Source organism: Mycteria americana, chromosome 2 (genome assembly GCF_035582795.1).
Source record: "Mycteria americana isolate JAX WOST 10 ecotype Jacksonville Zoo and Gardens chromosome 2, USCA_MyAme_1.0, whole genome shotgun sequence".
Lineage (NCBI taxonomy): Eukaryota > Metazoa > Chordata > Aves > Ciconiiformes > Ciconiidae > Mycteria > Mycteria americana.
This window is the reverse complement of record NC_134366.1, coordinates 29,280,541-29,304,776: the sequence shown is the minus strand read 5'-3', so window position 1 is coordinate 29,304,776 and position 24,236 is coordinate 29,280,541. Positions and strand designations below refer to the sequence as shown.

The 24,236-nt window shown below is 38.4% G+C and overlaps 1 protein-coding gene across 3 annotated transcripts in view; it reads right to left on the bottom strand.

Moving 5' to 3' along the window:
- UMAD1 (UBAP1-MVB12-associated (UMA) domain containing 1) overlaps positions 1-24,236 on the bottom strand; it is a 79,775-nt gene that overhangs the window by 13,295 nt on the left and 42,244 nt on the right. For 2 of the 3 annotated variants that reach the window (XM_075492874.1, XM_075492875.1), the window contains exon 3: positions 5,935-6,020. In XM_075492874.1, coding sequence (XP_075348989.1) covers positions 5,935-6,020 — 86 coding nt within the window. Of the gene's footprint in view, positions 1-5,934; positions 6,021-15,117; positions 15,270-24,236 lie in introns of all 3 variants that reach the window. The other variant, XM_075492876.1, reaches the window with a different exon arrangement.

The following is a 24,236-nucleotide window of genomic DNA, read 5'->3' as shown; positions in this document are numbered from 1 at the left end:
GATGAAAATATACTATGCTAAATCTATCATGTGTGCTATTCTTTCCCCACAGGAGGTGGTTTTGTATTCTGTTGCTCAAGCCTTGCCAATCATACAGACCAACCACAGCACTGACTCGGGACTTCACAGGCAGGGCTGTGGGAAGAAGGGATGCTCCAATCCATTTGTTGTGTTTACACGTATTTGCTGGCCAGATAGAACATTCAAGTCCTATCTTAAAAGACTGTAAGGCTTCCTCAGTTCTTGTCGTAATGAAATCTCAACTGAAGTTAAACAAAGGGTTTAACAGTATTTGATACTTGCAAAGTGCTATAGAAAAACGCTTTGTAAGAGAGAGCTGCATTACTTTTTTGAAAATGAGCTGTTTTCTAAGTTCAGACAGGAAGTTGGTGACAACCATGTTAATTCACCTCTCTCAATTCCCACTCCAGTTCCCTATATCTAAAAACATAATACTTCCTTTTAAGAAAAGGACAATTGACATAGCATTCTTGATGTTACTATGATTACTAAGTATCTGAAATAACCCCAGCTGTGTATCATGTTACACAGATAAAAAGTCTAACTATTCACTTTTAGAATTGAGAAAAACTCTACAAGGTGATAGTCTTACAAGACACCCCCAGGTCTTACTGGTTGACTCTGGGCCAATAGATCACACAAATCAGAGTTTATAAAATGTTGTTTGTGAGACCATAGCAACTTATCCTTTGTGATGTGCAGAAGCATGTGTGTATGTACGTATACCTAATATTTATATTATATACTACGTATACCTAGTATATTTATATGTACATACACCCTCCCCTCCCCCCCCCGGTTGCCCAACTGTTGAGGGCAGTCAGAAGTCCACTAATCCATATGTTCTGGAGGTCTTCCTAATATGAAAAGAACTCTTAAATATTTTCGTCAATTATCAAACAGGTAGCAATATGAACATTACAATATAATGAAGCTTTATAAAGTAAACATGCTATTGCATAGTAATAGTTGTAATATGTAATAGTTGACTTTTTTTAGCCGACTGGGCTATTTACCTTTGTTCTCAGTAAGATCGCAACCATATACTGTGCCCTTCTTATCATATGGCAGCTCTACTTTGTACGCACTTTCGATCTGTGACTGCACACAGATCCACCAAAGAACTGTCAGCTATTTACTATACATGCAAAGGATGAAGGGAGCTAAGAAAGATGATGTCCATTGCAGCCGCCAACACTGAAAACTAGTCATCCTTCTTTAAAGGTAATGCTAAAACTTCACTTCCTATAGCTTATGATCATCCACAATAGTTGAGTAAAGCATAAGGTCTTTCTTCTGACGATACCAGCATTCAGAGAAAAGTACATGCTTGATGACCTGCTGCAGACTTATTCCAGTCCCTTCTAAGAGTGGATAATTTCATTAAGTGATTATTGCTTACATTCGCAATTAAGAAGAGAGAAAATATGGACCAACATGCTTTAAGGGTTTTAGAGGTGAAAAAGAAGATCTTGGAGTTAATATGACATATGACAAGCAATTAATCTAACCAGGCCATGACTAGAATTCTAGCTTATGAGAGCTAAAAAAAAAAAAAAAAAGCCAATCTAAGCAGCAACATTTTCTATAGACACTATATTTTGTCAAAATGAAGCAAACTAATCACAAACATTGGCCAATAATTTTGAAATACAAACCACCTTCTCTAAAGCAAATGTAGGGAACTTAAAATGATGCAGTAAATATAGCCCAGAACACCCTTCTTGAGATTTTAAATATGGGACCCTCTGAATCATAAACTAAGAGTTGGGTGACTGAACAGAGACATGGGCAGTAATAGCTCCTTTTCCAGTAAACTTGTAAAAATAATCCAGACAGCCAAGCTTTAGTGAAAACTGGGCAATAATAGGTCTGGAAGAACCAATTAATGTTAACTTTAAAAAAAAGGGGGGGGGGGGGGGGAGATAACATTAGCATTATTCATGCCCTAGAATTATATCTGGTGATGTGCTCAAAAGGATATCTTAAAAGTCTGTCAACTTCAGCAATACCTGCTAATTTCTCTAGATGACTAAAAAGAAAATCAAATTATTTTTTCCCCTACTCTGTGCACTCACAATTCCCATTCTCTCTTCCTTGACATTTTATATCTCATAGTATTTCTGTCTTTCCAGTTGACTCATATGACACCTAACCAGATGCCTAGGAAACTGTTATTTACATGTATTCAGAATCCTTACATAGCAGCTTTACAAAGGATCGATTTAATGAGGCTATTATCTGCCAATTCAGATATAAAAATATTTTTTCTAATCTATTTAGATACTTGCCCAAAACAGTGCACACCAGTATCTATATGCAGAAAACCATAGGTAATTTTAAATTTACTTCAGGAAACATGGGCTATCTGCTACGTTCTCAGTTTATAGTAGCAAATTATGAAAAGAAAGGGCACAAGAACCGTAACAGAACTATTGCAATTCATAAAGAAAACTATGTCCTATGATGATAAGTATCACAGCAAGGTATATAATTAAGAGTGGCTATAACAACAACATATAAATTAGATAATTATGGATTAAGCAATCCCTTGGGGGATTCTCTCTTGCCCTAGAAAAGGTTTAACAAGCTCCTTAGATAGAAGGCAATAGCTATTAAGTATTTGAGGGAGAAACAGGACTATAAAGAAAAACAAAAAAAAAAGAACACACAGCAAGAGAAAAATCTTAATTTACAATCTAAAGACAGCTCTCATTTTTGGTAGTTTATTTTAATACATTTAACTGGTACAGTTTTCACCCATTAAATCTGCTGACATCTGTTGGCTAAAGAGCACACGTCCGATTATCAAGAAGTGCAACATCAAATAAACACGAGCTGCTTCTTAAGGTGACAGACAGTAGGGAGATACAAAATACTGCAGCTATTACCAGAAATGTAATTTTTTTGTTGTTGTTTCTTACATCAATTTAATAATCCCAGGTGTCCTGGACACCAGACATACAATAATCTTCATAAATCCTAATTCACAGCCATACCATCTGTCAAAAATATTTTTTACGTCTCCTGGTAAGTATGCTACATAATTGCTGTCACAGTAGGACAAAAATACATTGTTGCACTAATTTCCTTTACCAGTGGAATAGCTCATTATCAAAAATAACCCCACCACATTACTAGGGTTTCTAGCACTCTTCATATATCAAAACTAACCTTTCCATTCTGTTATTTTCCATAACCTTAAATTCCCAGTGAAAGCAGATAAAGATTGAATTATCTGGAAATTGTACTATAATAATGGAAAACTCGCAAGCATGAAAAAATAAAACCGTACTATCTCTTTCTATTATGATGGTATTGCAGTTAAAATTAGAAGCTTTGTATTTTAGTGTCACAAAGAGACTAATTTAAGTTCTCAGCCCTGCAGAGCGCTAAGCGTTTTGGCCCCAGTCCAGAAGAGCACTTAAATGTGCGTATGACTTTTAGTTCACAAGCCTGAAGCAACTTCAGCGGGATCGTACATGCTTGATTAGGCCCAGAGCACTCATTACCTTGGCAGACAAGGCATCTCCCAAGGACTGACTCGGCATCAGGAGATGACCCTCCCAAACCTCCATCTGTACTCGTGGAGATGGAGAGGATACTCCACATGAGACTGTTCAAAGCAGGAGCTTCTGTTCCCACTCTGCAGAAACGAAACGTTTGGACTAAAGTTGGCCTTTGAGAACACCCTTCCTCAAGGAGTTTCTAAATATCTGCAGTTCCTCTAACATGCATGCAATATCAAAACCTCTTAAAATAACGCAGACTGCAGGTATTGCAGTTGTTACGAGAGGTTCTGTTACATGCTGCTAGTTGCTGCAAGATGATCTTGGTGTAAGCTTTTCTTTGTGCATTAGTTTAAATAAGTTGTGCAAGTTTATACAGAAGTATGTACTTGAGAATTCAGTAATTGTACAGAAAATGAATCCAATAGTACCTAAGTAAATGGGAAATTCCAAAGATGACGACAGTTACCAAAAAATACTCCAGGAGATACTTTCTTCAATCAAACTCAACCTCATTTCCCTTTTGAGTAAGGTTGTGACCCGTGAACAAAGTATTACTTCATTCCTCTTTAAATCACACTTCTAAAAGCACTTTCCATGTTCCACAAAGTCTACATCTATTAAATTGTAAAATAGATTATATTTTAAAATGAACGCAAGTTTCCAGCAATTGAAAGATGCAGTTGAAGAACTAAACGCTCTTCTGTTCAGCTCTGCATGACAAATACCTGATACTACTTTGCAGTCTAACAGATATCTTTTAACATACTGTACTATGTTTACGAAGTATTGTTGTTTTAAGGCTAACAAGTTTATTATTTCAATTAATGTTCTATTTCTCAATGACATAGTGAATATATAATACAATGCTTTTCCAATTTTGCTAAATTGGTAGATTTCTCCCACAAATTTATAAAAACATACTTACTCCTGCAAATAGGCATATTGCTTCCCTAATGGCCAGAATTATCCATTTCATTTCCATGATACTCAGTTACTCTATTTAATTTGAGAAATGGAGAACTCCTTCGAATAAATGTGAAGTCCAAACACCCAAATCCAGAGACTGGAATTGATAACTTAGGTAAATCTTTGTTTTATTTTCACTGTAATACCTGCTATTTTATTTTGAAAACTTTGTTTCTTTCCTCTAACTCATGAACACTTAAAATCTACACAAGTTCCTATTTTACTGAAATTCCACAGAATTGAACAAACCACTGCCACTACAATAACTAGCAGCACACAATACCTAGCAAGAACATCACATTAAAGGAAACTATGTCTGTGCAGTAGGCAATCACAACACCAATGCATTATACTGCCTCAAAACTGCAGGACTTCAGCTGCAAAACACCCTGGCTCAGATGTGCATGGATCCAGAAGCCAGACTAAAATTTTGCATTTAATTGTAACCAATTCAGACTGCCATGTTATCAGAAGGCAAACCACTCATTACTTATGATGAACTACAGATTTCTGTATCAGACACAGTTTTTAATTTGAAATTAAAAAAGGAGACTACAGATCACACACATATTGACCACTCTTAAAGATGCAACATTATCACACTCACCTCTGATATACCAAGGGACTTAGCAATAATAAATATTAAAATGGCATTGAGAAGAGAGAGACAGACAGATACATGGTTAGTTCTGAGGCTAGATATGAGAAAGAGAGAGAGAAAGTATAGGTTAAGCAAAAAAAAGCCCCAGAAAAGTACCAAAAGTCCAAGCAAAATGACTTACAGGTATCTTGTAAATATCTAAAACCATATGGCAATGGAAAACAGGCTCATACTCATTGCAAGAACATTTTCAGAGGAGGTAGAGAAGCAAATATGTGTACATCATATGCAGAAATATTCTGAAAAGCCCTCTTTGGTATACATGGATTAAATATTAAATAAACCAGATGAAGAAAAAGAAGTCCAGATTTACAGCCACACAGTACTGAAACAGAAAGCAAACATACAATAAAGACAGTCTATTATACTCGCACATTTACATGTTACTTATAATGGTAGCTGTGGAAATAAATGACTTATGTACATGTTTGACATTTTCCATCACTACTCACCACGCTTCTATGCAATTCATTAACATTCTAGCTACAGTTTCATGCTTGCACGTCTCAAGTATAAAAATACGATACTCAGCAATACCATACAGTCCAGCCTTCTTACTATTTCTTTTTCAAATAAGTATCAGTGGCCTTGATAATATTGCCATCTAATTACTAGCAATGCTTCTTTTATGATAGATGACAAAGAAGGCTGAGTAGGCACTCAGTCTACAGAAGATGTGAATGTGTTGAAACCTTCTCTTGCAGGACATTCATGCTTCTTAAATGAGCTGCTATGGAAGTTTCATTATGTGTGCATAAAGAAATAGTCTCCTACCTGTGGAGGCTGGTTGTACATTGGTCTGGTCTCCGGAAATGAAGTTTTATCCTTTGACTCTCTACTTTGATCATCAATTGTGTCACCTAACAAAATAAAAAAAAAAACCTATTAAATCACTGAAATCCTTCATATTTTACATGGAATAAGCAAAACTCTTGAGTCTTCCTAAAATCAAATTATACAATTCCCTGGGAAAGGGGGAACTCTGTTGCCACATTTATATTTTACACTTTTGAACATGAAGAAAAATTTTGAGAAGCAGTCTGCAAAACCCAGGAATACATCTGTGTCAATTAGTTAAAGGGAAAAATTCAGAGGAAAAAAAAAGAAAGAAAAAGAACAGGGCCCCTATTTTTGCACACTTTAGGACCATTAAGTTCTAACAATGCAAAGTGTCTAACAAAGGAGACATAGCAGTACAAGTATCTTGTGCAAAAGCGATACCAGGTGCACACATCCGTCACGTCCCAATCCCACATCAGGCTAGGAGAACATGTGCACCGTTACTCTATCCTCATTTGTAACCTCATTTCCATACAGAGGATATCTGTACATGAGTGCTGAAAGAGACACGCAATATACTGAGAGAAATTGCCTGGTTTTGACCATACCAGCACAATGACTACTTGGCAGGCTGGGCACTAACCTCCTCCCATTGCATAGACGTGGCTACCTCTGCCCAGGATTTTACTGGAGACATAACCCAGTTTATCCCAAAAGCTGCAGCTGGTACCAATCTAAGATGGGCAGATCACAGCAATAAACTAGAGACAGAGTATTTAAATTTAGTTTAAAGACAGAAGGTACATTATTAATTTTATTAAAAAGGTAGAGGTAGTAAAACAAAAAAAAGTAGCATTTCTCAGATATTGTAAAACAAATTATCCACCTAGCCTATCTTCTCCAATCATCTTTGTCGGTGGGAGGGTATACAAGAAGTTGGAAAGATTTTGTGGATTATCTCCTTCTGCTGTTAGTGCTACTCAGCAAAAAGTTTATAAGAAGAGACAACCTAAAAAGATGAAAGATTTAGTCACATAATTCTGGTTTTATTTTTACTTGAACTGATACTGCTTTCTGTAATGAAGTATTTTGAAAGTCTGTATCCTTAAAGAGTCCTGCAGCAACAATTCTAAATGAAAGTGTTCAAGTTATTGTAGTTTAACTCCTTTGCTAAGCCTGACTTTTTGGCTGTTCTGTTCCATTTTCTCCAGAGGTTTAGAGCCAATGCACCTGGGAGAAGCTGTTGGGAACAGCAGACAGCTTTTGTCCATGCCCAGTTAGCCTGGAAGCCAATGACACCCAGGTCCATGCATGCTTGCTCCACGCTGTCATCAGCCCCCAATGACTGACTGGTCAGGTCCCCCAGCTACAGTGCAATATTTGGTAAAGTATCTTATGAAAACACACAGTAATATTTAGTCATCAGGCATGCTTTTTAATACCCAAGTATTATTCCTAACAGTGTATTTTGAGAATCATCAATAAATTATCTTTGTTATGTCATTAATGCCTATTAATTCCATTAATGTCTACACTTTTCAAGATCTTTTCTGGAGTTGAAAAATGTTTCTCAGTAAACTAGTAATTCTCTACATAAAATACTCCAAAGCACTTGTATTCACACCATCTCTTAAAAAAAAAAAAGGGGAGGGGAGACCAAATGAGATGGGGAGTCAGTTCATCTTCAATTCCACCCCACAATACTGTGAAAAACAAAATTTGTAAGTGCCTATAAGATAATGAGGTAAGTAACAGCCATGAAAATAAATTATGTCAAACCACTAGTTTACATTTGTAAAGAAAAATTATTAGAGGTCTTGTAAACGCACTCGGCAGTGAAAGATTGCAAAATCCTGGGGAGGAGTGAAAATGGTTAACAGATATATGAAGAGCACAGTAAGACATATTTTTGGTACGTCTGCTGTGGATGACAGTGCAAACAAATTTAAATTGTACCAAATTTAGGCTAGATCAGTTTCTCCAGGAGTAAGGCTACTTAAGGACTTGAAACAACCTAAGGAAATGGTCTCTCTAAGTGGTCCATCTCCAAAAGATTTCAGAGGTAGGTTGAAGAAACATCTGTTGTGAATAGTTTCAGTCCTGCCAAGACAAGGAAGATGAATGGCCTTTTATGTTCCCTTCTAGTCCTACATTCCATGAAGGATGCAGGAGGAAAGACTCCACAGGATACCCCTCCCTAAAACCATGATTTGTCAAGGGAACTTATGCTGACTGCGTGGAGACTTGTGAAGATGCAAGCAGACTGCAGCAAGGTGGACAAAGACTCATCAAGTGTGTAAGGGAAGAGCTGCGTAACCAGTCACTAGCAAAGGGACAGCTAATTGAAGCCAGTGAGATGACTCATATTGGGTAAAGTTGGGTATATGCATAAATGTACTGAAAGAGAGTTACACAGGAGATTTAAGAAACACAGGAACCAACTTTTTACTCCTTGTCTTTACAGACCATTCCTGAGAAAGCACTAGAAAGTTTTTATATGCAAAAAACAAAAGACCAGATTCATGTGTGTTAATGCTATCCAGAATATACTTTTTTCCTGTGATTAGTTTTCCTTAAGATGAAAAGAAATCTTTGTTTGAAGCCAGGACCAAAAGGTCAAAAATGTAAAAATGTTCACAGGAAAGGAAGAGTAAGAACAGTTCATTTGGAGAGAAATGCAATTTTTTGACTTAGAACTTTGACATCCAACTCCCAGAGGTCATAAGTTCTTAAGGAGGCCAAAATGTAGCAATATCTATAGTGTTTCACAACTCAAATTGACTTTGTAAACTGAACTTTAATGCAGAGCTCTTCTTTGCTAAAAAAAACCAAAAAAACCCAAAAAAACCAAAAACCAAAAAAAACAAAACCAAACCAAAACCAACCAAAACGAAAAAACAAATGGGAAAACCCCAACATCTTGCTAAATTTTCAGGCATATGGTCCTGCAAGGATAAGCCATGAATCTTTGTATAGACTATTATTTGAGGTAATGGAGTTAAAACAGTTATAGGCAGCTGCACACCAAGCTGCCCAAGATGTCCACTAGGATAGAAGAGTTTCCCAGAGAAATCAGTATTTTCGGTGTACTACTTTCACCAGTTCCTATCTCAAATATCCAAACAGATTACTCATCCTTATTTCTACTAGCCCAAATAATGAATTAACTCTCACATACCTCCCCAGCTCCACCAGTTCCCAACCTTATCAAGCTTTCCATAGCTGACCCATCCTGTTTAGCCACCCCCAAATTTTTTTGTTCAGCTTGCCTTGGTTTCCCATTGACCTCAATTCTAATCTCTTCCCTTAACTGGAAGTTGTAGTTTCTCTTCCGTCTTCAGGCTCAGTCTTTCAAATGCTTCCCTCTGATCGGGCTTTTCCTCTTCTCCACTGCAACCCTGCAATCTCCCCATCTACCTACATGTTAGGAAAGTGGATGAAGGTAAACACCGAATAGACAGACATCCAATGACAGCACAGACCTTTGGGAGCAGGAACTTATGTGGGTTCTTTTGAGCACTTCACACATTCTGGTTGATAGTTGTTGACTGGGAAAAAAAAAACCAAAACCACTACTCTTCCCCACCAAAGACCCCAGAAAAAAATCCCAAACCCAAACAATTCCCCTTATACAATCCCGATGGAAATAGGTATTTAATTACAATTTTGCCAAACTAAGCAACTGAAATCTGGCTCTGAAAAAATCACAAAACACATGACCTTAGTAGGCAGAGCTACCAACTCGCCACCACCACTCCCTGAAAAAGTCTTTCATCAGAACTGAACTGCAAATATGTTCATAGATAAGGCCAGAGGGACCACTGTAATCATCTAGCCTAACTTCCTGTATAAATATAGGCCATAAGATTTCTTGAATTAATTTGTCTGAACTAGAGCAAGTTTAAAGCTGTATTTTAATTAGGAGATAACAGACAAAATTATTCATTTTACAAAACAATTAGATTCTGGCTAATATATCCCTTGGTTTAAAAGCATTATGCAAAGTTTTAGTCATAAAACTCCTATTAAAAAAAAAAAAGTCACGTATCTAAAAATGTCATATACTATTTAGACACTATAATAATTAGAAATGAAGGATGCTCCATGCAGTGTAATATGGTTTAAACATCAGCAGCATAATCTGTGATATGCAGGACATCACTGGGAAAATTTATCAGGAGAAAAAATCATGCTTATTGCTGTTAAATATTCCCTTACTTATCAATGGAAAAATATTTTCAAGTTTGAAAAAAGAGCAGTAGACATATTTATCCTACTGTCCAGATGAGCCCATATTTCAAATCCTCAGTCTTGGGAGGCTGTTTTTAAGTTATATTAAGCCTCTTCCAGGCCCAAACGAATGGTGACACACTCAAAGGTCATACATACATTTCTCCTTTCACTGAGCTGGTGCTGGAGTTGCACCAACATTCTCTGAGTTCCATTGGTATCTTCTTTTTCCAAGAACTGCAGCCAGGTGTTGCACAGGAAACAAATACCCAGTCCAGTCTTCAGTTTGTACTATGTATGTCCCACCTCAGACCTCAGAATTTTTGGTTTCTTCAGAAATCTGCATTCAGCTGCCTATCTGGACCTCAGCAAACTCTCGTATAGAAAGGTTCAACCACAAGTTTGGCTTCTAGTCAACAAGGAAGTGGGGTTTCTATTTATACTCTTTCCTCTTCCAGCATTTTGTTATCCTCAAGCTGTGTAGTCTCTTGATCAACAGATAGCATTTAAAAGCCTATCCCAACCTTGGTTTAAGATACTAAAACCAATTGTAAATATATTTTAGAGTCTTCTGTAACTTAGATTACCATTTGTCCTGGTCTGTGCAAGAATCTTGTGAGGCAGTGAAGTACGTGCAACACAGCAAGCAGTAACTAGCTACCAAATACATGGATTTTCAAATGTCACCTTCAGCGTCGAAAGACAGACAGCTATTTTCCATTATACTTTAGTTAGTTGCTTAACTCTTTGTTGCCTGTCATTATCTTCTTTATCCTGCATAGAAATGGCAAGAACAAAGAGTATTCTGGCTTCTACTTAGAAGCAAAAAGACAAAAAGTTTTAAGAGAGGATTAGTAGGACTTGAAAACAGAAGACTGTCAGATGCTGACTCTGTGGAAGCATCAAGGTTTTATTGCAGTTTCTTGCCCCTCTTTCTTACTCATAAATCTTCCCCTCTCTCCCTGAGATAAGGAAGAAAGGCAGGCCAGACACACCAATTTTAAGTCACCCTGCTCCAGAATAAACTAACAGAACTTCAGGCTTCAGTCCATTGACAGTGGCAGCGCTTTCAATCTAGGGAGGTATTGAAGAAGTACTGTAATTCCCTCTCCCCTCTGAACATCTGAGTCTCAGGACTCCCTACAATCTCATTTCTGTGTAAAGGGATAGCAGCACTTTTCTGAGTCCTGCTCTTCTCTCAGCCTCATTTAAATAGCCTCCAGTTCCTTCAGCAGGGAGGAAATGTGCTTCTGCTCAGTATCTCCCCAGCCCTGCTTGTTTCTCCAGCACTCACTGCCAGGGTCTCACAGCTTCCATTTGCTTCCAGCACCACTGCAAGCTCATTAGTAAAAAGTTCTTTTCCTTTCTTTGTGCATACAGACGGGCAATCAGCAATGGATGTCAAGTGGCTGCTGTTCTCCTCACTGCCATTTCCATCCTCAAGCCTCATCTCAGTCACCCTGGTTCCTTTCAAGAAGAGTCCATAGCTACATTTAGTACTAAAGAAGAGTGCTGAGCTGCCAATCCAGAATATCAGTAAAATATGTTTACCAGCCCCTTCCTGCCCAACAAGTGAGCTGGGGACTCCAGTGAGGCCGTACCAGGGAACACTGATGGCAGTATCCGGAACACAAAATTGTGCTGGTTTTATGGGATCAGGACAATTAAGAGAAAACAGAGGGAAGACCTTTAGAAATCTTTGCTAATGAGCATAGAATCACAGAACTGTTTGGGTTGAAAAGGACCTTTAAAGATTATCTAGTCCACCCCCCTCCCCGAATGTACTGTACACAATTATAGCAAAATATAATAAACTGTAAGTGATTTGACACTTCCCATTGGTGATTAACAGACCGCTCAATGATCCATTTGAATCAAATAAGGCAATGGCCAGGTACTGTCCTCTTCAATGAGAGAGATGGGACATTGACAGATATGTGGTTCTTCTATTTTCTTAAAGTGGGACTACCATTCTGTCTAGCATTAGTGCTATAAAACCTACACATTAATCCTCATTAGCTTCCATGTGCACATGGCCAAGACATAATAGCCTTATAAGAATATGTATAGTTGGCAAAACAATGAAGTCATCCTAGTTTCAGGTCACCTCATCCTGGTTTCATATTAAAGCTTTTTGTTATCAACAGCAGTTTCATTTCAACAAGCTAATAATACCCCCTAAAAATCCAATATATCAGCAAAAAGATTCTCCACAGCTGCAGCTTTCAGCAAAACAAGAGTTTAAGAGTTTACGCTGCATAAGGGTGAATGAGAAGGAAGTCTGTGTAAACCCATGCTAAGGCAGAGGTCTGTGTTAACCTAAGCAGGCACATGCTAAGTCTCTGGCAGCCATATATTGAGTTTCAACAGTGTTTTTATAGCTGGGTATTAAGGGGTCCTACAAATAAATCTTTGACCAAGAGTAAAACTTACCAGTATCTTCTCCAATTATCCTGATGAACCATGAGAAAAAGCTATATAATCCTTGCAGAATAAGAACCCTGAAAGACTGATTTCTTCAAACTTGTAAAAGGGAGGCGGGGAAACTGTAACAAGGTAAACATTATCCTGAATGTTTTTGCATTTACAGACATGAAACAACAAGGTTCAGTCCTTTCCCAGTTAAGAGGGACAGCAAATCCAATTACAGCACATGCCACTGAAGATTATGGAAGCGGCACTCCAAATTGGCACCCAGTTTCATTTTGGTATCCTATTCTTCTGCAAGTGATCTTAATGTAGACCCTCCTTTTCCTAAACAATTGTGTCAGGGTCTTCTCAACCCACATGCCACTATCAAGATCACTGCAAAACCAAAAATTAAAAACTCCCCTACAGAAACTTTTTTCCCCCCAAATGAAAACTTCTAGGAAGACGGCAATAGAAAAATGAGAGGATTAGAGGCTCCTGTAGAGTTTCAGTATCTCAGATCTACATAAGTTTGCAAAAAGCTTTTTATTTCTGTGCTTTTCTTTATTTGCAACTTCTTAAAAGTTTGACTTCTTTCAAAGCTTTCCTGGATCCTAAAACAAAGAACCCTTAGAGTTTAAATCCAACTCCATCTCCAAGCACTTCACTGAGGCTAAATCATTCCCACTCCGCCACCTCCCATTTATATGGCTTTCTTTTAAGAGGTGGCCAACTCTTTCAGAGAGATGATGAATCAAAAGCCAAAGATTCATAGCAAAATTTTGGTTGGAAGGAATCCCTGGAGGTCACACTAGTCCAACCTCCAGTTCAGCGCAGGGCTAACTTCGAAGTTAAACTACGTTCCTCAGGTGCTTGTCCAGCTGAATTCTGAAAGTCTCCAAAGATGGAGATTCCACAGCCTCTCTCAGCTATATCGATCCCTCTACTATTTGTTACCTCCAGGTCCACAGTCATGTTCAAAGAAAGCTGTAGAATTCATTTTTCCATGAGTCAGGATCCCCTATGATTAAGTTTTATTTTACTTTGGTTTTAACTTACAATACTTCCATGTTAAACATAAAGAAATGCTGAGGTTCAATCTCATTCTGTTTTACTGGTGCGACACATCCATGCAAGTATTTTCCCCTCCATTATATGCTCACACCAGCCTTTCTAAGTAGCCCACAAAAACACTGAACCCTCTCCCCACAGCATATCTTTCAGTAGATCTCACTTTTCCATTTTGCTGTTAGGAAATCCCATTCTAGAGTTCATTACCCTAGATGCTGCCACACCTTTCTTGTCTAGTTTTGCTATCAGAATGAGCAGGCGATATGATTTATCAGCTGCTCAATACATCCTTAGTACTGAAGCAACCAACATAGTACAGATCCAAGTAAGGGCTTATGACATGTTCAATAATTTTAATCTCAAAACAATAAGTGTCTTTACCTCTTCAGTTCTTGATGAGTGGTAAAAGGCTTTGGGGAAACATTAGTAACAACAACAAACTCAGGTGAAGACAAGAGTACAGCTCACACAGGGTACTGCTGGCGAGCAACTTTTCTTGTCACTAGCTCAACTAACCTATAAAACCTATCTCAGATTACAGGTTCAGGTGTTGTTCAAAAGGTAAATATTTATTATAACATTCAACTTTTCACTATGAAATCAAGATTATTTCACTATCCTCATTTAACTATGAGATTAGGACTCCCCTCCTCTTGTTTTATTCATGGTGTGGTTCTAAAGGCAATCCTGGCCAGAATGAAAACAGCACACTGAAGCCCACTTTGACGAGGGCAGAGATGTTCCTAGCATTTAAAAATCTGCAGTGTGGTCTGCCTGCTCAGTCTCTCGGTTACACTGTGTAACTTGCATGTCACTAGGTCCAGCATGCATTAAAATTATTTGCCTGTCAATAACTGAGGTGCTGATAGCCTAATATTTGCATATGAAGCTTGCTACATAAATGCAAATTATGTTAGAAAACAAATAATGCAAATTGAAGCTGGTTTCCTAAGGAATTAGATTTACATGACCAACCTTCTGTCCCTGATAATGCAGGAAAACATTGTCAAATGTGGTTGAAACCGGCACAGAGATAGAAGACTTGAAGATGTTTACAGAATATAATCATCTGCAGCTGGGTAGTAAAAAGAGACTAGCAGTAATGACCCTGCTGAAGGAAAAACCCATTGCTCTCTGTTCTTCTTGGCCTGCGAGCAGGCCAGTTGGTAAATATTGCTGTGGTTGGTCACTAGGAATGAAGGCAAGGGATGCCACTAGAATAATGCAGGGAAATAGCCAAGGCTCTTGTAGCAGCGTAGAAGGACTAGGAGATCCTCAAAGAGGTCCTTGAGAAACTGAAGTTCATCATTTCTCCTATTCCAGGGAACACCGTGTTTTATTCTATCTTGATAGCATTTCAGGTATGTTTACACAAGAAATAATTTTTACATAATGAAGAAGAGAGGAAAACCCCACAGAAAAATTTGTAAATCAATCACTCGGTCTACCCATATTAGGGTCACTTACACCTTTGTGCTACTAACTGCTGTGGCATGCACTGTGATGAGCAGATGATCATATGCAACTTCATCCCAATAACTAGCCTTCATGTGTGGGCAGCTGCCTACAACATTCATGTTAGTTATTAAGAACTTTTTTTTTCACATCTTCTAGAAACTCTGAAAGTACCAGAAAGCTGAGTTAATCCTTTGTAGGAGAAGAATTAATGCATAGGACAGAACACTCATTTAAGGTAACTTTTATGCAACATAATTATAAGACATCTTCTGCAAAGTATTCATCATTTCCTACTTAAAGTGCTATCATCCTCTCAGAGGCATGGAAGCCCCCACTCAATTCTGAAACAAAGTTAAGCAGAATTAATTTAAAACATAAACACCACACACAAAGTTATATAGATACACTGATACACAGCTTATATGTGTCTGTGTGACATACAGGCACCAATACACATGATGCAGAAAATTAAATCATAATATCTAAGCTTCTGTCAGACACACTTTAGACGAGGCTTACAAATACTCTGGCTCAAAAAGCCCCCCTCCCCACATTTTTCTGAAAGTTTTTCTAAACAGCAGCCTGGCAATCTTATGTCACTGTGACAATGTATATAATGTCAATTCTGAGTGTAAAACCTTATGTTACATCCACCGCTGTTTTTGCATTTCTGGCACATGTTTGCAGAGTTTTTCTGAACACAGCATATTTTGTTTTCATCTAAAAAGAAGTATAAACTCTCTGCATTTTGTACAGTAACAAGTACAAGTTTATAAACATACGTAAAATTGTTACACAAAGGTTCTGAATATATATTTTAAAAAAGGGAACTTAGATCCAAAAGCAATCTTAACAAATTATTCAATAGAACAAACAAAATATCTCTGCCTCCATAGCTCCTTGAAATATTACTTTTGGTTTACATTGTTAATTCCATTGTATTACTACCACCTTCTGTTGTACGTCAGTCTTAGGAAGGGGATGTAAAACCAACAAACAAACAAACAAAACAGGTTAAGAAGTAGGCAGTCTCCTCACAAAAATAAAACATAAATCAATTTAACCTGTCCTCAGAAATGGCAAAAACCAGCACAGTAGCTAATCTTTGGATCAGCCCTCTCTCATGACTAACTAGCTCCACACAGATGATTAAAAGACTACATAATTTTATTTATTTATTTATTTATTAGAGCACATAGGTCAATAATGTGGATTAACTAGGATTAAAGTGTTATTTTCCGATTACTTTTGTGCTTTAAGCTGGTTTAGTATTTCTAGGAATTTTATTTTAAAGTCAGCTTTGCAGAAGAAACTACACTATGGAACTTCTTATTTACTTTTGACTTGCGTGCTAACAAGATGGAAATGTTCACCTCAACATGTTATCGCTAGACTGCTTGATTTTAAAGGCAATGAGATAAATAGCATTAAATATTCACACAGTTTTAGTATTTCTGGCTTTAGTACATTAAAACCTTTCTACCCATTGTTTGGACCTTCAATTGCATTTTCACATTACACAAATGTAGTAGTGGAGATTTGTTAGGAAAAAAATTGAAGTATCAGCACAGAAAAGCACTAGCAGAATTATTTAAAATCATCCAAAGAGGAGGGCAGGAGTTATTTTTGTGGGGAGAAGGGACGAATGAAAATTTCTGATCAGAGAAATCTAGTTCACAAAGTCTAAAAAAACTCTACCACATTAAAATACCCATTTACAAAGATACAAGGGCAACAGATCAAAAAGTCTAGTTGGTATGTTTTTGGTTGCATCTTTTAATGAAATTTCCAAACATTTGCATGTACACCAAAAAGTGACATTAACACTGCCCACAAAGCAAAGAGAAAAAAAAAATTGTGCAGTACTTGAATAATTTGTTAAAAAAATCTGCCAGGACTTTGTACCATATTCTTATCATTCATAGAGAAAACTAAGAAAGGTCACAGCTGGTTGTAACTTTTATCATCAGCTGTTAATGGTGTGGAACTGTCTGAGGGCTACAATCATTTATGCCAAGTTATGCCTACACTGTACATCAGTCCCTTCCCTAAACTCTGCGCAGAAATGGCATTTTCCAGCTGAAACCAAAACATTTCAATTTGTCAAAAAAACCAACAACAAAACATCCACGTAGGATCACGCCAGCTTCAAGAGCACAAAGGCAGACAGGCAGTTTTCAAAAAAGCATTTCTGGTTTCCTGAGATGGCAACCACCCACTTCCCTAGAGGCCTCGGGGAGCCGGCGGGGTGAGCTGCAGTGGGTTTCAAACTCTGCAGCCAGGGCTTCCAGTGAACTCCAGGCTTACGGGCACTCAAGATCCATGGCAATGTGTCAGCTACATTAACAGGGGATACCAGATCTTCCAAGAAAAACTTCCTGATGTTCAAAGATGAAGGACCACTCTCTGGCTCAGGCTTTCAAGCTTGCAAAGTTCAGCAGACCAGAAGTAGCAGAATTCAGGAAGGTTTCTGAATTCCCCAAAATCCAGTGGGCAGATTGTCCCAGAGGCTGAAGTACAAAATTTTACAGATCCTGTGGCTCCTTACCCACCTGCTCAACATCAAGTTCCCAGACAGTTCCCTGCACATGTAATTCTTCTGCAGAATTTTCATGCAGTAACACAATTAGAATAGAGTAAGTATCTGTTTCAAAACACAACACACTGAAAACAGACAAGGCCACCCTATGAAAACAAACCGTGCGCATCTGGTAACTCCCTTCTGGCTACTATTTGAAGAACTGTCAGTCAACCTGTAGTGTGAACACTATTACCTAAGGGTGAGTTTTCACAACACGGCTGAGTCAGGCTAACAGCTCGGTGCTGCCAAAAGGAGCAGTCCTGCCTCTCCCCCCAGCCCCGGTGCTCCTACTGTTTCCTTTGTGGTGGCTCCCAGAGTCTCCTGAGGTCTTGTGAGCCACCTGAGCTTACTGAACTGGTTAAACAAGATAAATACATACTCCCTTTCTTGCTGGGTTAGTTTACTGCCAGTTTAGTGAGCTAAATCAGAGATGTCAAATGAGCCGGCAGAGCTGGCACAAGGATGATGGAAAGTAATCCTGCTTCCAGGAGCAAGAAGCAGGATGACCACTTCTTCAGACAGTTAAGTGGCTCAGCTGTCCTACGGAAACATACCCTATCACAGCACCAGTCTTGCTTTCCATCGTGAAAAAACAGAAGGCAGTATTTCAGATCTAAATATAGTCTCCACTCTAGACATTATACAAATCAACATGGTAAGTTTCAAAGGTGTGATAGCACTCACATATCAAAAACATGATGAAATTCTTAAGCATATCAAAAACCCCAAACAATTTATTGTATTAGGAAATGCTCCTTTTTGTTATTATCAGTTCTTTCATACAGTAGGCTGTACGAAACTAGAGATTAATACCTACTTTTAGTTTTCTTCCTTTTCTTCCTAAGGGGTGAACAGTGCAACGAGTTTTCTGTCTTTTGCTTTCTCCTCATGAGAAACTTGTTTTCACTTTTACTTTGGCAGCCCCAAAGAATCAGACAAGTGAACACCCACTACACAAAGCTGAACTGCTGTGTTCAAGGAGCCATCTCCGGAAGCAAACAGCATCAGTCTGGATGACAGCTCTTTCAGGACTTCCATAAACTGGCTTTAAGAATTACTGGGAGCAAAGTAATTTTATGAAAAATCTGAAATCTACTTGGTCAATGGAAAGAATCCATCCAAGTATTTAATTTCTTGCAGGTATAGCAGTAAAAAAAGTAAGTAAGGTCATGCAATTTTTATAAGTTCTGTTTAAGATGCACTTACATGAACCCTGAACATGAGGAATTCTGTGAAGATTATATTCTTTCCCATTTCTAGCCATACTCCTTACCACCTCTGTTTTAAACTCAGTACTCAGAGAAAAGCACAGACCAACAATGTCACCCTGCTGTCTCCCTATAAAACAAGTCAACGAACCAACCCATCCTATGCACAAAAGGCTGTGTTACCAGATACCTATTCAACTGGTTGAAAATTGGCAGATGAAATTCTAGGTCACAAAGACCTGAACTCCTGTATCTGATAGGCAGCCACTACAGTAGATTAATGATTTTCACAAAACAAGAGAGAATTCAGTTTCCATGATGCAGTTACTGCTTTATGTGTGCTCTACTCAAGAACGTGTCCTATATTCAGAACCTGAAATCCTCACACTGTGATCTGCCCACAATCATTATGCAGCCTGATGTGCAGAAAAACTGGAAGGAAAAAAAAATCCAGGGCCATGTACACAAAATGACACTCTTTTCTTCCCCAAAGACACTGCCTCTGTCTGGAAGACAACTGATTTGATATCTCCTTTGAGACGAGGCGAGGACCACAGGCTTAGTGCTTAGAGGTTTACACACACAAGCACTGCAGCGGGACAGATACTGCACATGGTTGCTGTCAGATCAACTCAATCCTGCCAAAATGGGTGGACCCATCTTTCCTCTCGGCTCTGAGCTGTTTGCTTTTCCCCTCATCCGTTCTGAGGCTAGCCTGGCTCCTCAGGGTGTCCACTCAGCTCTCTAATCCAGAACTGTTTCAGCTGGCTGAATTTGCTCTCACCTTAGTAAGCAGACCTGGCTCCCTATCAGGTATCTGAATAGTACTGTGTGATGAGATACTAAGAGGCAATCGAGCAGCTCACCAATGCCCAAGGATGCGTTTCCATTCATACCTCCCATTTCTGTCTTCCCTCTTACCTTACCTGGCTCCATCACTCAACCCCTTTGAACCAATTCACCTTACTAGAACCGCACAACAAAAACGCAAAGAAAGTTCACAAAATTGCAGAAAATTAAATGGCTAGAGTGTACAGTCTGAAGCAGGATGAAGGAACTGGCCCTCCCTCACAGGGACAAAAGATCAGCCCAGCTACATATGGAGCTAGTCTAAGACAGGGTGATTTTCTCAACAGAGCAACTATTTCTGCGTGCAGTACGATCAATTGTCTTTAATCGTTGCCTGGATAAAAGTGACATGGTGTGAGACCACACGAGCTGATATAATCGCTCACTGCCACTAAGGAGGGGAATTCCTCTTGCCCCCACTCGAAGGCCCTGCCCTTGCACTGACTCTGACAAACATCTGACTTCCCACTTATTAACCCATCTTTTTCTGGGAATTCTCCTGATTCACAAAGTCCAGAAAACACCAGAGCTGGGGGAAACTAAGATTCACTGAAGTGGAGGAAAATAGCACCTTTGCTTTTGGGTGGCAGCAAGCTGATAAAATCAGATTATCCTCTCTCGCAAAACTGCTACTGGCCAAACAACTCTTAGATGAATAAGATCAGACATGGGAGAAGACAGCATACAGGATTTTGCCTTTGAGATATCCCACACTACTTAACTTTAAAGCTTTTGTGGCTAGAAAAAATTCCTTTTCTTTACTGTCCTGCCCCAAAGGGATTAATTAGGAACAAAGGCCTCAAAACCAACCAGTCTCAAAACTGTCTAAGCAACTTCGAGGTTAGAAGACTGTGCCTGTTGTGAGTTTATTAAAACATAGGTGTGGTGTACAAATGCAGAGAATGTTTTGGGGCTAATTTATTGGGAAAGGGGAACAGCTGCAACATAGACCCCTAAGTTAGGAGACTAGGCTCCCCACACAGCTATTGTTAACAGGCTTCCCCAAAAGGTGCCCAAGAAGCACCAACGTTAAACACCTGCTCTGTATGCAGGGAAGCATCTTTCCATCCAGTGACTAAATTGGAAGAATTGCTCCCAAATGGAGACACCTGAAGTCAAACACTCCTATAAGCGACCTAATCCATGATTTCTACACCATTCTCCAACATGAAGGGTAGACCAAACCTAGACAGCTGTTCTGAAAGGTTGCGATCAGAAGAAAAGCTCTGATACAGCAAGAAGAGTTTTAGGTATGGGATGTGAGCACACCTCTAAGAGCATCCCAGCAACTGAAGAGATTTGGGGAGGAAGGAAATGCTCTGGCACAAGAGACACTCCAACATCCCTCTAGTTACCTGAGGTCCATCCCATATTGCAGCCACCCTGCACATGTTTTCTTTTAGGCATCAGTGCAGGTGAAATGATGCCTGCAGTGAAGGAATGAGGTGGGAACAGGTGTCTCTGCCTTAATCTTGGGAAGATCCAAGCCAGAAGCACCAGGGGACAGGAGTCAAAGCTTCACCTGAACTTCAGTGCATATGTTGCATGAAGGTGTATGAGAGGGTTTCTGAGTTTGCTGTGCTTGAATTTGTTTCTAAATTAATAAAAAACATTGTAAAAAGTAACTGGACCATAAGTGTGTTCTGAAGCATGATTTCCTTCTCCCCATCTGCTTCTTTAATCAATTTACAAGTTATAGGTGCAATCAAAAGTAATGAAAATACAATACATCTTAGAATTAGTGTCTATTAGTGTCCCAGAATCCCCAATGAAAAGCTCAGGACAGACCACAGAAACATTACCGCTGTATTAATACCCAATCAAACCTTTTCAAAACTTTGTCACAAGAGGTCTCAGATTTAAGAAAGGGGCTCTCAGTTGCACACATGCAAATGGCAACTTTCTTTCACCATCTTACTTCTAATGCATAGGTGTCAGGTGAGTATATCCAAAGCTCAAATCCCCAGCAGTACATCAGAGAATGGAGTTCAGAAAACAACCTGACCACCTTTTGATCTACCACGTGTGAGCTTAAAATATCCTAGCCCTACCAACACTCTCAGTGTTCCCAGGGGTCCAGCAGGAAAACAGGATTATTTTCTTATCTCAACCCATATGGCATGGATTTATTTACCTGTATTAACCTGAGACCAGGCTGTTCTCATCTGAGGTCTGCACTACCTACCATCCTCCTAGCTTGCTTCCCACAAAACTAAGTGTCATTTGTGCTAATCGGTGCTAAGTGAACCAGAAAGGAGAGAACGGCAGGGATCCAGCTGACTCATTAATACCAGTGTAACGGATTAACCCTTTTACATTGTCTTCCCACCCCCCCCAATTAGTCAGCATCAAAGAGGTTTGAGACTGCACACATCAGAAACATAAAATGGGACAAAGTGTTTTCAAACAAAGGAGAACATCTAGGAGCAACACCATATTCTGCCACAAGGACTGTTATCTTCATATTACTTGGGAATAGTATTTTTTTAAAAGTTAAGCTAAACCTTATTTAAAAGGCAGCAAGAGAGTGGAACAGCCTGTCTGGAGAGAGCGAAACATTCTGATCTGTATAATTAATCCATAACAAACTTCTCATGTATATTAAGACTGTGTAGTTCAGCATGAAATATACAACTAGCCACTCCAAGTTCAAAATAGTTATTAACTGTGACTATAAAATTACTACAAAATGTTAAAACTCAACCTTTCTTTGTTTTGTTTTGTTGTTTTTTTAACATATGGGCAGCACTTTCTGATTTGTGATGCGAAACAAGATATTTTTGGTTTAGTCAAACACTGCTATTTAGAAAAATCCCTTCTAAAACAAACTGTCAGTCTGAGGTTTTACATTATATGAGACAGAGCGCTCATTTCCCCAACACTTACCTGCTTTAAAAAGTTCTTCTAAATGTGTAACTGCCATAACTGCCACCAAAGATTAATGACTCCTCTCAGTGCCTCTGGTAGCCTTCTATTCCATTTGATAAAATACAAGCGTCTTTATTTCTTAAAATAAGCCTCTGTATGAACATGTGACGTATATACCTACATTCAGACAAACAACGCATCCCAGACAATTTAAGAAAGAGACCTCAACTATATTTGTAATAATGTTTTTGGAAAAGTGGGGCATTTCCCATTATGCAGTTATGTACACACTTCACCAAAACTGGGATTATTGCACTGAATAATTTGAATGCTAACGCTGAAGACTTAAACCCTGTTTTATACAATATATGTAAGAACATCTCTATACATAAAATGTTTTGACGTGTAGTAAATTCTTGCCTGTATAAATGTTTTTCACCCTTTTAAAAATTCAGTTACAGTGTAGTGAATATTCTGCTTTTGAGACATCCATCCAGCATTTATATTTGCTTCACATAGTCTGTCTCAATTATACTACAGCTGTCTCACAGCGCATAGCTGGCCATCTTCATCATGAACAACCACCGCAGAATCCGAAGTTCTTGATTAAAAAGCAAATGGTTTTGTGAGCCAAGCTAAAACTACCGCAGCTGCTCCATTTCACAAACCAAGTGCCATTCAGCTGGGAAGAATGGCACCGACTCTGAATTGTTCTTCCTGAGAGTTTTCACAATAAAAACAAACCACACTACTTCCAAATTTGCAAAGATTTTTTTTAAAAAAAGTCTTCACTATTCTGGAAACAAGTGTTTTCTTTTTACTCCAAGCTTTTGATTTCTACGTCAGTGTTCCTCTATGAATAAAAAACCAAAACCAAAACCAACCCCTCCCCCAAGCACACACACACCACACAGGTTCCTGTAGATACTTTTAATGACCATCTACAGTAAGTTTGCAGATGTATTAAATAGGAACTGCAATGCTTAACTTTAAAAAAAAAACAAACAAACAACAAACCAAGATACTGCTAATCACCTGATCACTACCGAAGCTGTTAATTATCATACTCAGTGACAGGGTAACTAATGGAAAAATAATAAATAATTAACATTTATTATTATTGACAAACATTAACATAATTATAAAAAAATTATAATTTCCTTCATCAAGACAAAATACCAATCAACTCCTGACCACTTGCTCTCCAGGAACATACATTTCTCTACAACATATGAAATAAAACAATCTCACTACGGTGAAGGTGCAGCAAATTAAGTCATAATATGTAATTTGGATAAAAGTCATGTTTAATACAACTTGCAATGCACAACTTTTGTATGTGTCGCCTCATTTTTTTAGGTAACCACAACAAAATCTAAGTGTTCGTAATAATAAAAAACATAAGACACCCAAAACATACCCACAAAAATGCTGGAAGAGAATTTTTTTCTACTTTGTTGAAACTGATTTCATTACAATATCAGAACCAAAACCATTACATGTGTTTCCTACAGTATCCTAATAACACTTTCTTGGTGGTCAGGCTAGCACGTGCCCAGGAAACACTTTACAGCTAAGTTAACTTTTACACTTCAAAAACAGTGAATGGTTATTCAGATTTT